We start from the raw sequence: 17,743 nt of genomic DNA, 5'->3' as shown, positions 1-17,743 counted from the left end.
CAAGTAAGATTGACAAGGGAGAGGTTGTGGATGTTGTATATTTGGATTTTCAAAAGGCCTTCGATAAGGTGCCACATAAGAGGCTGCTTAATAAGATGAGAGCCCATGGAATTACAGGAAAGATATTGGAATGTGTGGAGCATTGGCTGATGGACAGAAAGCAAAGGGTGGGATTAAAGGGATCCTACTCTGATCGGTTACCGGTTACTAGTGGTGTTCCGCAGGGGTCGGTGTTGGGGCTGCTTCTTTTTCCAATGTATATCAATGATTTAGATTATGGATTAAATGGTTTTGTGGCTAAGTTTGTGGATGACGCCAAGATAGGTGGAGGAGCAGGAAGTGTTGAAGAAATGGAAAGGTTGCAGAGAGACTTGGTCAGTTTAGGAGAGTGGCCAAAGAAATGGCAGATCAGATACAATGTTGAGAAATGTACGGCTGCACATTTTGGAAGAAGAAATAATCAGGCAGATTATTATTTAGATGGGGAGAAAATTCAAACATCGTAAGTGCAAAGGGACCTGGGGTCCTCGCGTAGAATACCCTAAAGGTTAACCACCAGATTGGATCGGCAGTAAGGAAAGCGAATGCTATGTTAGCATTCATTTCAAGAGGAATAGTGTATAAGATTAAGGAGGTGTTGATGATGCAGTTTTGGGCCCCCTATCTTAGAAGGGATGTACTGATGTTGGAGAGAGCTCAGAGAAGATTTACGAGAATGATTCCTGGAATGCAGGGGCTAACATATGAGGAGCGTTTGTCGGCTCTTGGACTGTATTCACCAGTGTATAGAAGAATGAGAGGGGATCTCGTAGAAACACTTCGAATGTTGAAAGGGTTGGACAGAGTAGATGTGGAAAGGCTGTTTCCCTTGGTGGGTGAGTCCAGGACAAGAGGCCACAGTCTTAGAATTACAGGGTACCCATTTAAAACAGAGATGAGGAGAATTTTTTTTAGCCAGAGGATCGTGGATTTATGGAATTCGTTGCCACATACAGCTGTGGAGGCCCGATCATTGAGGGTGTTTAAGGAAAAGATTGATAGGTATCTAATTAGTCAGGGTATCAAAGGATATGGGGAAAAAGCCAGAAATTGGAATGGAACTAGATGGGAGAATAGTGTAGCTCATGATGGAATGGCAGAGCAGACTCGATGGGCCCAATGGCCTACTTCTGCTCCTTTGTCTTGTGAAAACTGCCCCTTTGCCATAGTCTCCTCAAACCCATTGCTTTGAAGCATGAGCATGCCCACTGGTTAGCAGATTTTTTGACCCTTTTGGCACTCCCACTGTAATATGTCATCAAGACATAATCACCTTAGTTTTTAGCTGGCACTCACTAACTATAACTACATCTTATCTACATTTCTAGGTCAAATTGTAATATTGGATTCTTAATGACAGCAGTGTTTTTACATTTGGTAAAACATCCATCACATCTACTCATTTGCTTTTCCTCTTGGACATGATGTTGTTCTACACCAGGGGCACAGTTTCACACAGAGTTTCAAAATTCTATGTGGAATGCATTTAGAAAATGTAGTTGCTGCAAATAAGCTTTGATCCACAAAATTACAATACATCAATTGGCTTGGATCATCAAAAATATTATTAGTGAGCAAAATAAATATTCTTTCACAATGCTTCTATTTCAATAATCAGAAAGCAAATCCATTATTTTAAGAACTGTAAACATTATAGAATTGAATATTAATGGCAAGGAACTAATTTCTTCCTTTTCACTGTGAATTTAAAATGATTGTATAAATTGATCCCAATTTTCTGGACAGACCAATGTTCAACAACTAGAACAAAATCATTGTGGTACAAATGAAATGTCAAAGTTCCCCAAAGAAAACCACCCTGCAGCATAAAGAAATTACTAAATAAAATTGAAAACAAGTGATGCAGCTGGTTTTAACTTGACAATTCGGCAAATTTTCTATCAACAATTACAATTTAACATCAAGCTTCATTCTGTAATTGAATAAATTTTCCACATTGTAAATCTTCATATATCCAAATAAAATGCTTGATCAGAGTCAGAAAATGTTTTTTCTGAAAAAATGCATGTTAACTCCATCTGTACCCTAGCACATCAAATAATCGATGAAACACCGCAATTTTATTTTGTAAATAGTTAAGTTCACAAGAATATAAAATATCCAAGATTTATTCTTCCCCTAAAATTAAAGCAAGAAATTTTAGATTTTTTATAATCCATTCATCGTGTCCTTTTCCTCATCTTAGAACATGAAACAATGCCAGAAATAATAATGTGCTTTGAATGTATTTTCTATCAACTTCTTTGCCCACAGAATTAATAATACCACCCCAGTGTATAAACTGCATGATTCTTCAAATAAGAATAGGCGGGGGAGGATGAGAGGAATCAATGAATAGAAATTCAAATGCCAGTTCTGCTTTTGACTGTTTGCCTACTACATTCCTTGAACAAAGGTTCCAGTGAATTTGCACATTGGTTAAGAACATAACAGCTCTCAGCTATAATTCTTTATATTGTGGTAAAGATCATCATTACATGAGTATGTGGCAACTGGATGAGATAATAGTGGGAAGAAAATGAATAAGGAAAATACGGGTATGTAAATAGTACAGGCACTACTTCATGAGACAGAGCAACAAGCAGATTTGGATGGACACGTGCCAGGTATAAAGCTACTGATTAAAAAAAAATGATCTTTCACTCAAGATTTGAAAAATTCACCATCTGCAAAGAAACTACATAGCCCCACCACATCTATGAGAGGCTGCGACATAAACTTGAGAGCTTGTGTAAGTAACTGTACAAAAACAGAATTAAAGAAAGGTTAAAGAAACGTAAGTGTCCATCGCAATAACACCAAAGATAAAAGATTCAGTGAAAAGATGTACACGCTTATATGCATAAATCAAATCTGTTAAGACAGATGGAAGAAAAGAACAAATAGAAAGAAAGAAAATAAGAGTTGTGACAAAGGGATGGTGGGGGGGGATACACTACATACAAAAAAAGGGTGTAAGAAGATTCCTGGGACATGCTGCTTGATTGTCACAATGCAGGTAACATCATATGGATGTTACGTCAAAGTGCATCACATCTCTTATTCCAAATTTTAATTGTACATACCAATGTCGTATGCTAAAAAATCAGCGGAAAAACATTTTGCTCCATTACTCAGAGATGTGTCATTGTGTGTGTTCCCTCCAAAAATAAGCATCACTCCACTGATGATGACAGCTGAATGTAGGTAACGGGCAAATCCACTTTCCTTTAGGATGGTCCTGGGTTATTTGCAGAAACAAAAGTACAAGGTATTATATACAACACACAAAAAATACAAAATCAACAGGATTTGATTCATGAGGTTCAATAATTTACTTATTTAGAGTTACAGCATGGAATAGGCCCTATGGTTCTTTAAGCCATGCCACCACAGCAACCCACAACAAACTAAATCAATCCTAACCTAGTCACAGACAACTTACAATGACTATTTAACCTACCCGTTACATCTTTGGGCTGTGGGTGGAAACAGGAGGACATAGGAAAACCTTGGATGTTTGTTGTTTTTCGCACCATTGACTATAAGCTCTACAGACTGTTATGCATGAAAATCCCAGGAGATCAACAGTTTCTGAGATACTCAAACCACCACATCTGGTACCAACAATCATTCCTTGGTCAAAGTCACTTAGATCACATTTCTTCCCCATTCTGAACAATAATTGAACCTCTCGACCATGTCTGCATGCAACAATTCATTAAGTTGCTGTCACAGAAATGGTCAATCAGATATTTGCATTAATGAGCAGATGTACAGGTATATCGAATAAAGCAGCCACTCAGTTAGGGTAGACAATTCTAAAACAAAACACCCAAAATGCTGGAGGAACTCAACAGGTAGGCAGCATCCATGGAAGTGAAGAAACAGTTGAAGTTTTGGGTCAAGAACCTTCTTCAGGACTGGAAAGGAAGGGGGAAGACTCTAAAATTAAACGGTGGGGGGAGTGGAAGGAGGATAGCTAGAAGGTGAAGGTGAAGCCAGGTGGGTAGGAAAGGTAAAGGGCTTGGAGAGGAAGGAATCTGATAGGAGAGGAGAGTGGACCATAGGAGAAAGGGAAGGTGGAGGGACACCAGGAGGAGGTGATAGGCAGGTGAGGAGAGGAAAGAGACTAGAGAGGGAAATAGAAGAGGAGGAGAAGGGGAGGAAGAATGTTTTATACAGCAGAAGTTTCCATAATCAGAGGGGTCCGAAGTAATAATCTAATCTGACATTTCAGAACAGCACAGATTGAATGTTGAAAATTAGGTTCTTTCGAATCTCATGTTCGTAAGGTTGCCTTTAAATTGAGTTGTATCTTTAGAACACAAATGTATCATCCATGATTTCAAATGGTGTCCATCAGTTTGAACAACAGCTAAAAATGGAGCTTACGTTATTGGAAGGATGACAGAGATGCCTTCTAACTAAATAAAAGAAACCTGTATAAAATAGGCAGAAGGAATATGTTCCTTTTGAAATACATAAGAATGGGAAATCTTTCAAAAATGTGCTAGTCCAGAAAGAAAATTCACTCTCACCAAAATATATCAACACCATGTTTGTCAAAGTGCCTGGAGGACTGACAGTTGCAAATTATAGAACAAGATTAATCAGTTAAATGAAGGAATGTATTTTTTGGGCAAGTCTCTGTGGTTGAATGCAATGGACCACTGCAGATGGCTGCCATCTGAAAGGAAACTTAGTTTTACAGACCAATGTTATGTGCATCCACAAACTGAAACTGTAAATTAACCATTTTTCTTTGTTTGCAATGTATAATTGTGTGATGATTTTTGTCAACGGTTGATGAACATCAGATCAAATAATTTATTTAACATTAGTCACTTGGAAATGAAGAACGAGTTCCTTCTAGGAGAAAATCTGTTCCTTGAGGACCTTTAAAATGATAATGCAAGCTGGGCTCACTGAACAAAGTGAGTAGTGATTGGACACATCAATCTTAAAATGTCTATTGTCCCAACAGGGAATGATTTTTTAATGCAATATGAGGCTTCAAGGAAACAAATCAAGACACAATATGTAATATTATCTTGGTCACTTAATGGAAAATAACATCAGTAAATAATGCAGCAAGATGTATGACATTATTAAATTCAGAAAAGGTCACTAATTATCTTGCATATCTCAGCAATTTAGCTTCTACAGCACAATACTAGAAACTGAAATGCCTCTATCCAATTGTCAGCATGTTTTGTTTTTATTTTATTTAGAGATGTAGCATATTAACAGGCCCTTCTGGCCCAATGAGCCGATGTTGCCCGAGTACACCCATGTGACCAATTAACCTGCTAACCCTTTGGACATGATGTGAAACTGGTGCACCTGGAGTAAACTCATGCGGTCATGGAGAGAATGTAATACTCCTCATACAAGTGGCAGTATCGAACCCGGCTTGCTGGTGCTATGATAGTATTACACTAACTGCTTCGATACCTTCTCAATTTTTCCAGCACACTGTAGAATATTCTTCACTGGTTAATTGTGTGGATGAGATTAACTAGCAAATACTCAGTGGAACTGCTCGAACAAATACTCTGTGCCAAGGAAAAGGAAAGCTTGCAAGAGATTTTTTGTTCATCTCTGATGCCCACGGATTTCCAACAATATCCAATACAATTATGAAGGAAGATTTCACATAAGCTCCACCTCTTCCCAACTATTTCCCTTTATATCTCCAAAAGAGCAAAGTCCCAGTGAGAGTAATTACTCTAGCACTTATGCAAGTCTTAAACAACACACTCAAGTTGATAATTTAATACAAGGCACTTGTAAAACTAGACATTGTTGTAAGAATCTTTGAAGGAATTTAATTTATATTCACACATCCTACTGACAGTAAGGGGTCACGTTCTTCTGCAACTTGCTGTCAACAATGCTAAACTATTGCATTAGTGGGACTCAAAATGAAAGTTTTACTTCAAAATAAACATTCATTTATAACACTTAAAATGAGCTACACCTATAACTAGTTATTGCCCAGGGCAAATATTAAATTGAACGAAGAAAATGCTAGCTGAGATACATCATTAACTCCAAACATCAACTGTAAAAACAATGCAAGTGCTAAGGGCAAGTCTGGCAGACAAAAGTTGGGGAGGGAGGGAGGGAGAAAAGGAGGGTGAGTGAAGAAAAGGGTGGGGTAACAAAGGCACACAAAGGGCTGGGGGGGAGCAGAGGACAATATAAGTGTAACCCCACTGAATAAACAAGAAAAAGCATGGAAAATGGAGTAGAATAGCCTAATTCTGTTCTCATACCTTATGGTCTAAAACCACAGTAGCGTAGTGGCTAGTGCAACACTCTACAGTGCCAACAGCTAGATTGAGGTTTAATTCCTGCCACTATCAGAAAGGAGCTTGTACGTTCTCCCCAAAACCACTTGAGTTTCCTCCGGATGCTCCAATTTCTTCCCACATTCCAAAGAAGTGCAAGTTAGGATTAGTGAATTGGAGGCATGTTATGTTGGCACCAGAAACACAGCAACACTTGCAGAATGCCCAGCATAATTCTCGTTGATTTGATTTGACACAAATGATGCATTTAACTATATGTTTCAATATACAATGCAACAAAGCTAATCTTAATCTTCTATTGTCAAAGGATACCAAGAAAGAGACTACTTTGCACTTCACACCAATGCCAGGCCAACTGAAGAACTATCCATAGGTTATAGAACTACAAATGCTCATTCCAGCATTTATCAAAATGAGAATAAACCTTCCAGGTACAGCATTCTAAACACCATTACTTTCCAAACAATGAACCTCTTTCTTCAACTCTCTTATAATCCTTGTCGTAAATTTATATACACTTGTTCTGACCTCTCTGACCTCCAGGACACAAAGCATGCTCTCTTCTCACTGCTGCCATTAGGAAGGTGGTACAGGAGCTTCAGGACACACACCACCTGGTTAAAGGATGGCTACTACCCCTGAACCATCAGGTTCTTGAACCAGAGGGATTAACTTCACTTGCTCCATCACTGAACTATTCCCACAACCTATAGATTCACTTCCAAGGATTTTTCATCTCATGTTCTCAATATTTATTGCTTTTTTTCCCCTTTTGCATTTGCACAGTATGTTATCTTTTGGTTGTTTGTCCTTCTTGTTGGGTGCAGTCTTTCACTGATTCTATTGTGTTTCTTGGATTTACTGTATATGCCCACAAGGAAACGAATCTCACGGTTGTATATGGTGACATATATGTACTTCAGTAATAGATTTGTTTTGAACTTGAACTTTGAACAGCTGAGCTTATTATTTTATATATTTTGATTAAAGCTCTCCTCAGTCTTTCATTTCCAAAATGAGTCCCAGCCAAAACAACCTCTTGTTATAAGCAGCATTCTCCAGACCTGGCAACATCCTCATATCCACTCTGCATCACCTAAGTGTTATCACATTCTTCCCTTAACACAATAACCAGAACTGTACATAGTACTCGAGTTGCAGACAATCAGTTCTTTCGGATTTTTCAAGTGAGACCATAAGGCACAGGAGCAGAATTAGGCCACTTGGCCACTTCATGATGGCTAATTTATTATCCCTCTCAATCCGTTTCTCCCACTTCTCCTTTGACACCTTGGTTAACCAAGAACCTATCAACCTCTTCAAGTCAGTTTTATTATATTCAAGTTGAACAGGAATTCTAGATTTTCAGTAATACATCTTAGTTCCTTTTAATCCATTTTATATTTTCCTAAAGCATGATGGGGAAACTATTTTCACCTAAGTCTATGCCAACTCTCACAGCATTTCCATCAGTCCCATACTTCACTGTACAAAGTTCAAAGTAAATTTATTATCAAAGCACGTATATGTCACCAAATACTACCCTGAGATTCATTTTGCAAGGATTCACAGTAGAACAAGAAAACAGAATAACATCAATAAAAAACTATACACAAAGACCAACACACAATATGCAAAAACAAAAATCATAAATAATAATATCAATAATAAACAAACAAATAAATAAATGCTGAAAACATGAGCTGTAGAATCCTTGAAAGTGAGTCCATTGTTTGTGGAATCAGTTCAGTGCAGAGGTGAGTGAAGTTATCCACACAGGTTCAGGAGCTTGATCGTTGAGGGATGATAACTGTTCTTGAACCTTGGTGATGTGGGACCTGAGGCTCCTGTGCCTCCTCCGCAATGGCAGCAGTAAGAAGTGAGCATGGCCTGGATGGTAGGTGTCCTTGATGATAGATTCTGTTTTCTGTTGTCGCCTGTTCCCTCACACCTGCCAACTCGAACCAACAAACACAGCTCTCTCATTATTCCTATCATCCAAAAATACGAGGGGTGATTTACAATAGCCAATTAATCTACTAACTTATTCAAATCAAGCTCCTAATGGGAGTTTTTTTTTTCAAATTTTGATGTATTCAGGAAAATCGCAGGAACTCCACTATTTTAACATATTAATCAGCAAGATCAGGCAGATAAACAAACAGAGAATTAAAAAGTGTGATATTTTCCAGGATACATTAACCATACTTGTAGTTTTTGAAGCAGACTATCTTTCTTAATGTACATCTGAGAAAACTCTCAAATTACTTAAATAAAACCAGCCTTAATATCTGTGGCCAAAAAACTGAACTAAAAGCAGCTTCTTACTGAAAAAAGCCTAAAATGCTTGAATAAACAAAGTATTTTCTACTTTTTCCTCTGACATGGCAAGGTACAAAGAACAAAGTGAAATAGTGTTTCAGTTCCATTAAAGTCCCCAACACAATTTAATTACATCTATTTCGAGTCAATTACACAGAATGCTTCTGCAATCAAAATGAACTCAACAGGAGCATACCCATTCCACTTACCAGGTGCGGCTATTTACAGTGTATTTGTAGAGGTCATCCACCAAGCCATATTCATTGCTTCTAAATGCTTTGTATCCTCCATGCACATAAACGGATTTTGTCGCCGCACTGTACACACTGCTGTGTCCGTATCCACCCTGAACTATTGCACCTTTTGTCTCAGTCACTAACCACGTGTTGGTCTCTGGATAGGAAGCAAAATGAATTTTAGAAGATCAGCAAACTTCGTGTTTTCCAGAGCGTTCTATACAAAAAGATATGATATGCTACTTAGCACAAATCTTTTTCTGTATAATGTTTTAAGGATGAATCCTTCCCAATGATTACCAGTGAATTCCTAGCCACAAGTCATAGAGCACTACACCACAGATACAGGCTTTTTGGCCTATTTAATCCATGTTGGTCTGACTTTCTGCCTAATCCCATCCACCAGTATCCAGACCATAGCCTCCATACCTCTCTCAGCCATGTAAGTTACAAATGAACCTGCAGCTACCATTTCTGCTCATGTTAATACCAAAATTAGAACGACTTTTTAAACTTTAATTCATATTAAAATCTCAGGTAATTTCTAAAGTACTTGTATGTTTGGCACAGCATTGTGAGCTGAAAGGCCTGTATTGTGCTGTAGGTTTTCTATGTTACTTACTTAATAGAATAAATATGAACCCCATTGATCTCTTTTAACAAAACAAAAAACAAACGTAATATCCTAATCATAAAAATAATAAAGGATACATTACACATGTCTAAGGCAATCTGGTCTATTTCAATTTACTTTAAAGTTTTTATTTTCTTCATTTACAGGAATGCATTAGTATGCATAAGACACAATAATGTACAATTCTAAACAGAATACAAGCATCAGCCTAAATGTAAACAGGATACTTTGAATCAGAAAACAATAATTAAGCTCCACTATTTCATGTAGCTGTTTAACTGGAAATCAAACCTATCCTCCAAAACCATAAATACAATTGTAAAAAATACTAGATACCTCTGTAGAATAAACTAATGCACAATAAATAAAAGTAATGATTTACATGTTAACACAATGTACTAAAAATCCATGTTCTACCAATCAAAGCATACTAACACAATCCAGTTTCAAATATTAATAAGGTAGCTCATTTGCATAATTATTCAAATATTCAGATCTGGTCATGTACTGACAGCATACTATAAAACAGATCAGAAAATGCAGAACAAAATATACAGTAACAATTTTAAAAGTTGACAAGGAAACAGTTCAACTCACAGTCCAATATCTGAGATTCAAAAATAGTATATAATAGGCATCCATTAGTCTCGTGAAACCATGGATTTGCACCTTGGAAGGTTTCCAGGGCGCAGGCCTGGGCAAGGTTGTATGGAAGACCGGCAGTTGCCCATGCTGCAAGTCTCCCCTCTCCATGCCACCAATGTTGTCCAAGGGAAGGGCACTAGAGCCGATACAGATTGGCACAAGTGTCGTCGCAGAGCAATGTGTGGTTAAGTGCCTTGCTCAAGGACACAACACGTTGCCTCAGCTGAGGCTCGAACTAGCAACTTTCAGATCACTAGACCAACGCCTTAACCACTTGGCCATGCGCCAACACGGATTCAAAACTAAAAAGCAGACAATTAAAAATTATATCTAATAGATTTCCCTCATCCTAGATCAGATCTAACAATGTTATTACCCAATTCAGACAACTGATTTCATTAATGGACAAAGGATTCAAACAGGCAACAATTCACCTGGCTGAAATCAGTCCTTTCACTGTGCTTCAGACATTGATCCCAATATCTTTAAGTTGATCAGTATGTTTTATAGTGTTTCGTGGTTTAAGTTAACTTATTTTCAAGAACTAAATTAAGTGACCGTAATTAATATTAAACTGAAATGCAACTACTTCCTTATAGCTGGTTTGTACTGGAGTTAGGCATATGATATTGGATATACAAGTTTATTGGCCACCCCAGGGTTCTGAAAGAAGTAGCGGCCGAGATTGCAGAGGCATTAGTAATGATCTTTCAAAAATTATTGGACCTTGCATGGTGCCAGAGGACTGGAAAATTGCAAATGTCACTCCACTCTTTAAGAAAGGAGGAAGGCAGCAGAAAGGAATTTATAGGCCAGTTAGCCTGAGTTCAGTGGTTGAGAAGACGTTGGAGTCAATTGTTAAGGATGAGCTTATAGAGTACTTAGTGATACAGCACAAGGTAGAACAAAATCAGCATGGTTTTGTTAAGGGAAAATCTGGCCTGACGAACCTGTTGGAATTCTTTGAGAAGATTACACATAGGATAGACAAAGGGGGTTTGCAGTGGATGTTGTATATTTGGACTTTCAGAAGGCCTTTGGCAAGGCACCATACATGAGGCTACTTACCAAGTTAAGAGCCAATGGTATTACAGGAAAGTTACTGGCACGGTTAGAGCACTGGCTGATTGATAGGAGGCAGCAAGCGGAAATAAAATAATCCATTTCTGGTTGGCTGTCAGTGACCAGTGGTGTTCTGCAGGGATCGGTGTTGGGACTGCTTCTTTTTATGCTGTATATCAATGATTTAGATGATGGAATAGATGGCTTTGTTGCCAAGTTTGCAGATGATATGAAGATTGGTGGAGGAGCAGGTAGTGTTGAGGGAACAGGTAGGATACAGAAGGACAGACTGATTAAGAGAATGGGCAAGGAAGTGGCAAATGAAATACAATGTTGGAAAATGCATGGTAGTAGAAATAAAATGTGCAGACTATTTTCTAAATGGGGAGAAAATCCAAAAATCTGAGGTACAAAGGGACTTGGGAGTCCTTGTGCAGAACACCCTAAAGGTTAACTTGCAAGTAGAGTCTGTGGTGAGGAAGGCAAATGCAATGTTAGCATTTGTTAGAGTGATTTTTGGGTTTAGGTCATTTACATTTAACAAATGGCTTTGGCTACCAGTCTTCTGTTCCTTGATAATATATTGTGGATTCAGTTTGGGACAATGCATTCCTGAAAGCTGTGGATCCCAGTCCAGACACTGCTGGCATCTCTGGGATGGATGCGAATCAGAAGATGTGAAGTTTGTATGTAGCTTCAAAAGAAAGCATTGTCTATAGTTTGTAAATATGGATGGTCCTTCGTGTTTAGCAAATAAATAATGAGCCCCACGTTGGGCCAGCAGACCTTTCCACCAAAAGCATCTCCGTATGATGCCTGCAATACCTTGTTTAGTCAATAAAAAAATTAAGCTGCATTCTATCTACCAGTAACTCTCTCCGGCGATTTCATTCACGCAACAAAAGCTTTCATTTCAAGACCAGAATCAGAATCAGGTTTACTATCACCGGCATGTGATGTGAAATTTGTTAACTTAGCAGCAGCAGTTCAATGCAATACATAATATAGAAGAGAGAAAAAAATAAAACAAAAATAATAATAATAAATCAATCAATTACAGTATACATATATTGAATAGATTTTAAAAAGTGCAAAAAAACAGAAATACTGTATATTAAAAAAAGTGGAGTAGTGTGCAAGGGTTCAATGTCCATTTAGGAATCAGATGACAGAGGGAAAGAAGCTGTTCCTGAATCGCTGAGTGTGTGCCTTCAGGCTTCTGTACCTCCTACCTAATGGTAACATCTAGAATACAAGAGCAGGGATGTGATGCTGAGGTTTTATAAGGCACTGATGAGGCCTCACCTTGAGAAGTGTGAACAGTTTTACCTCACCACAGACTCCACTTGCAAGTTAACCTTTGGGGTGTTCATCTTAGAGAAGATGTGCTGGCATTGGAGAGGGTTCACAAGGATGATCCTGGGAATGAAAGGATTATCATTGATAGCTCTGGCACTGTACTCACTGGAATTCAGAAGGACGAGGGGTGATATCATTGAAACCTTTCTAATTTTGAAAGGCCTAGACAGAGTAGATGTGGAAAGAATGTTTCCCATGGTGGGGGAGTATAGGACAAGAGGGCACAGCCTCAGGATAGAAGGGTGTCCATTTAAAACAGAGATTTCTTTAGCCAGAAGGTGGTGAATTTGTGGAATTTATTACCATAGGCAGCTGTGGTGGAGAGGTCATTGGGTGTATTTAATGCAGAGCTTGATAGGTTCTTGATTAGACACAATATCAAAGGTTACAGGGAGTGAGGCTGAGGAGGGGGGAAAGGATCAGCCATGATTTAATGGCGGAGAAGACTCGATGGGCCAAATGGCCTAATTCTGCTCCTTTGTCTTATGGTCTAAAGAAATTTATGAACTTTCTCATCAGGATGATAAAGCACATATAATTATATATTGCATAACTAAAAAGCCATAAAACAATTCTTTTTCTGTTACACTGAAGACGCAATTCAACTTGGTAAAATTACTCAGACAGCTTCCAATCAAGTTACTTCACCTTCACAAATTATTGTTAAAAAATTTTAAGTATAATTTTCAAATATTTTAATGCAGGTCGATAAATTTCCAGTTTTCATGACTGGATCTGTCAGTCATGGATTGCCAACAGTGTTCTATGAATATACTAGTGATGCTTTTATCAATAGATTTTATTTTATCCACAATTTGGTATTGCAAATGCTCTTACTGCTTGGAATGATATTGCACCTGATGAGCTATCCATCTGCATAAATGGAAGGACAGAAAAAGCATGCATTTGGGGAATTTGCACATATCATGAAAGCCCTTTGCAAGAATTAACTTAAAACTAAAAAAAATTAAACATGTCATTTAATAGTGCTTCTTTGTATAATGAGCTAAAATTATATAGGTCAAACAGAACCTGAATTGCAATAAACATGCTTCATTTAGGTCTGTCACTGGATTCTTTAGACAGCCTTTCAATTTCTATTCTTCAATTTCAGTACCCAAGAGACTACTCTGTTTAATATGAGAAAATCAAAGCACATATAAATTACTTACTTATATTGTATTCTTGAACACTGTTTATATAACCATAAAGTGCAGAATATCCAAAAATAATGATCATGATGACATCCCCACCATCCATTTCAATGATGTGTGCTGAATGTCCTTCCAAATCATACTGTTGACCGTGAGCTAGAACCGTTGGTGTTCTTTTTGTCCATGACAGAGTGGGAATGTTGAAGACCCATAGCTCATTTGTAATATTTCCATTATCCATATCAATTTTCCCGCCATACATGTAAATATCATCCTAGAAAGAAGAAATGACATGATTTAATAGGAATATCAATAAGCCTTGTCTAGATGCTACTATTTTGCAAAGAGTAAGACAGACAAATCACAAGGGGACATTTAAATCATTGACAAACAAGAGAAGTATATGCTGCCATGTTCTTTTGATTGACTGTAAATGAACAAAATCAGTGCAGCCACTGAGTGCAAATAATGAACTGCCTTCATACAAACACAAACATGAGAAAATCTGCAGATGCTGGAAATCCAAAGCAACACACACAAAATGCTGGAGGAACTCAGCAGGCCAGGCAGCATCTATGGAAAAAAAGTAAACAGTCAATGTTTCAGGCTGAGACCCTTCATCAGGACTGGACTGATGAATGTCGACTGTTTACTCTTTTCCATAGATGCTGCCTGACCTGCTGAGTTCTTCCAGCATTTTGTATGTTATTTAAATCACTAACTTCAACCTCTTTCCAAACATTATTTAAATTGCTTTAATCTTAATTTGCCACATCTGAAGAATGAACTAAATGCCAAAACTAAAAGAATACATCAGATTAATGGCTTTTGTCTCCAATCCAAAGAAAATATAATCAAAGAATAGCCTTTTATTATGTTGTATAAACGTTTATCACATTAAATATTTTGTAATTTTATATTTATCTGAAGTAGAGCTTTTTATAAAATGGCATTCAAGTTCACATTTAAGCAACAGTATGCATCATTTCCAATCAGAAGACAAACGTGCTATTTAGTCTCCAAGTTCTTATTCAAGTTCACAGATTTTATGCTCCACAGAGCAACTTGCAATCTCAAAGTTCACCAAATTCATCCAGGCAAGACAGCCATCTGAGAGTTCTGCCTCACACAGCACAACCAGAGATTAATTTCCTGTGCTCGAGAGACTGTCCTTACATTATAACATCACCAGCAACTCCATATCATTGTGTGGATGGTTGCATTTGTGATAATACACAAAAGGCAAAAAAAGTAGAGTACGTAAGGTAAACTTTCAGTTTAAAAGAGAATAATTATAACTTCAGCAAAAATAGTGTCATATTGAAAGGTCATGTACTGCATATTACTAAGAAAGAATATGTAATATTTTACATACTGCAAGTATGAGCCAACATCTTACATGATGGGAAGCCATGTATGTAGCTCACTAAATATGGGAAACATCAGTGATCAGGCCACAATTTAAATGGCAAAAAACAATTACAGAGACTTGGATAGGTATGATACAAGAATTGGGAACAAACAATGAATTCAAGAATTTATTAAAAACCTGGTAATAGAGGGAAATGTGATGCTTGCCAAGATATTTCAGATGAAATGTAATTGCGATGGTGGTGGTTGTCCATCATATCCGACAATAACAGGAAACCTGAACGTGAAAGCTTTTAAAAGTGGAAAAGCCATGGAAGTAGGGCTATTCCACTCTCACATTCTCCTAAGTCTGGGTCCAATGGTATGAGTAGTCATCACAACTCAGGTCTGTCTTGGTTGCAGATGATGACCATGACCCCCTTTGTATCTCATCATGCCCTTCACTTTCCACGGAGCGTTGCACAACTGCCTTCATGGCCATTGGACTTCACTGTAGATCTCATTCGCCCAGTCAACCAGAGCAGTAGAACAGTTCCCCACTTCCATGAAGATATGATAATTCTAATGATACAATTGCTCGTTTGGGGACATCATATCTAAGGTAGGTTTTATGTTCCAGGCATTATGCTCTGGAGGTGAAAATGAACCAAGAGCAGAAGCAACCTTCTCCCAGAAAATATGTGGGTATCGGAACACAAAGGACTTGGATAGGTAATGATCTACACTGTAAAGTTCTGAGGATTAAATTAGTTATGAAATCAATGATTTGGCTGACTTAGTATCTTTACTGAAGTTTATTTTTCACTCTAGATCTAGTTGCTCTGACAATGGTAGAGAAGTTGAGGCAATTAAAGAAAACTGCAGTACTTAGGTGGCATAATGGCACTGATATTAAGACTGCTGCTTCACACCTGCAGTGACCCACATTCAATTGCAACGTGAATTTTTCTAAGTGTGGAATTTCCATATTCCTCCTACATCCCAAAGATGTGTGGCTTAGTATATTACTTGGCTCGTATAACAGCCTGACTGAAGCAGCAAGGCAGGAGAGAAAATAGAAATACAGGTCCACAATTCCTTATCCAAAATCCTTGGAGCCAGATGCATGTCGGAATTCAGAATTTTTCAGATTTCAGACCACCCCCACCGCAACCAAAAAACACGTATGCTCAAGTCCTTTATTTAACCTAGCTTAGTGCGGTGGACTTTAAGACCCAGCTGCGCACCAAACCTACGTACATCCTCCCGTATACATTAAATCATCTCTAGATTACTTACAACACCTAATACAATGTAAATGCTATGTAAATAATTGTCATACTGTATTGTTTAGGGTATAATGACAAGAAGAAATTTTATTTCCAACAAAAACATTCAATAAAACATAAAAATATACAGCTTCAAATGAACCAAATCAAACACATGGTAAATGACCTATTGGAATAAATGTAAAACGCCGCTATCACTGTCAATATAAAACTTCAGTAATTGTCTTTCTGTTTATTTAAATCATTATACAGTGGTAATTCCGACACTATTTTCTTCAGTAAAACGCCGCACAGACACACCACGATCAAGCTTCTGCAATAACTCCACTTTCTGCATTATTAATAGAGAAGATCCCTTCTCTTTTTCTCATTGCTACCCATAGGGGTATCTGCAGCTCTTTTTGACATTTTCACAGTGAAATTAAACACTAAGTCAACAGTGAACACAAAATATCAGCGAACAGCAAATGCACGTGTAACCAGTACAGGCGCTGAGCCACAACTGTCGTCTGGCGGCCTCTGCTCGTGCTGCCACGTCACACCTGAGTGACATCAGCTGTTGGCGAAGAAAACTTCGGTTTTCGGAGCTTTTTGGATTTCAGAATTTCCGATAGAGGAATGTGCACCTGTAGTACAGCAGATGATGAGCATACGCACAGTGGGCCAAAAGGCCCATTTTTGTGCTGTATGATTCTAAGTCCAAAACATCACAGGAGTGTGTCCAATCATATTTAATATGTTTCTCAAGGTAAAGCTCACAAATTCACAAGATAAACCATCTAAAGACAAGAGAACCAGACTCAATACAAGACGTTATTCTATATGACAGGTGAAACTTGTTGCTTCCTATGTGTTTTCATGAGTATAGAATCAGAATCAGATTTATTATCACCGGCATGTGACGTGAAATTTGTTAACTTAGCAGCAGTAGTTCAATGCAATACATAATCTACCAGAGAGAGAAATAATAATAATAATAATAAATAAAGTAAGCATAATAATAAATAAACAAGTAAATCAATAATGTATATTGAATAGATTTTCTTTTAAATGTGCAAAAACAGAAATACGGTATATTAAAAAAAGTGAGGTAGTGTCCAAAGCTTCAATGTCCATTTAGGAATCAGATGGCAGAGGGGAAGAAACTGTTCCTGAATCATTGAGTGTGTGCCTTCAGGCTTCTGTACCTCCAACCTGATGGTAACAGTGAGAAAAGGACATGCCCTGGGTGCTGGAGGTTTCTGAGACACTGTTCCTTAAAAATGTCCTGGGTACTTTGTAAGCTAGTGCCCAAGATGGAGCTGACTAGATTTACAACCTTCTGAAGCTTCTTTCC

General features: G+C 37.8%; 1 protein-coding gene across 14 annotated transcripts in view; it reads right to left on the bottom strand.

Annotated features, from left to right (window-relative positions):
- The window catches only part of atrnl1b (attractin-like 1b), a 1,064,590-nt gene that overhangs the window by 862,721 nt on the left and 184,126 nt on the right, over positions 1–17,743 (bottom strand). For 13 of the 14 annotated variants that reach the window (XM_072239605.1, XM_072239604.1, XM_072239606.1 and 10 more), the window contains exons 8-10: positions 13,787–14,042; positions 8,888–9,071; positions 3,126–3,280 (exon numbers count right to left, since the gene is read on the bottom strand). In XM_072239605.1, coding sequence (XP_072095706.1) covers positions 3,126–3,280; positions 8,888–9,071; positions 13,787–14,042 — 595 coding nt within the window. Of the gene's footprint in view, positions 1–3,125; positions 3,281–7,981; positions 8,315–8,887; positions 9,072–13,786; positions 14,043–17,743 lie in introns of those variants that run through there. The other variant, XM_072239611.1, reaches the window with a different exon arrangement.

This window comes from Mobula birostris, chromosome 21 (assembly GCF_030028105.1).
Source record: "Mobula birostris isolate sMobBir1 chromosome 21, sMobBir1.hap1, whole genome shotgun sequence".
NCBI lineage: Eukaryota > Metazoa > Chordata > Chondrichthyes > Myliobatiformes > Myliobatidae > Mobula > Mobula birostris.
This window is presented reverse-complemented; position numbering and strand designations above follow the sequence as displayed.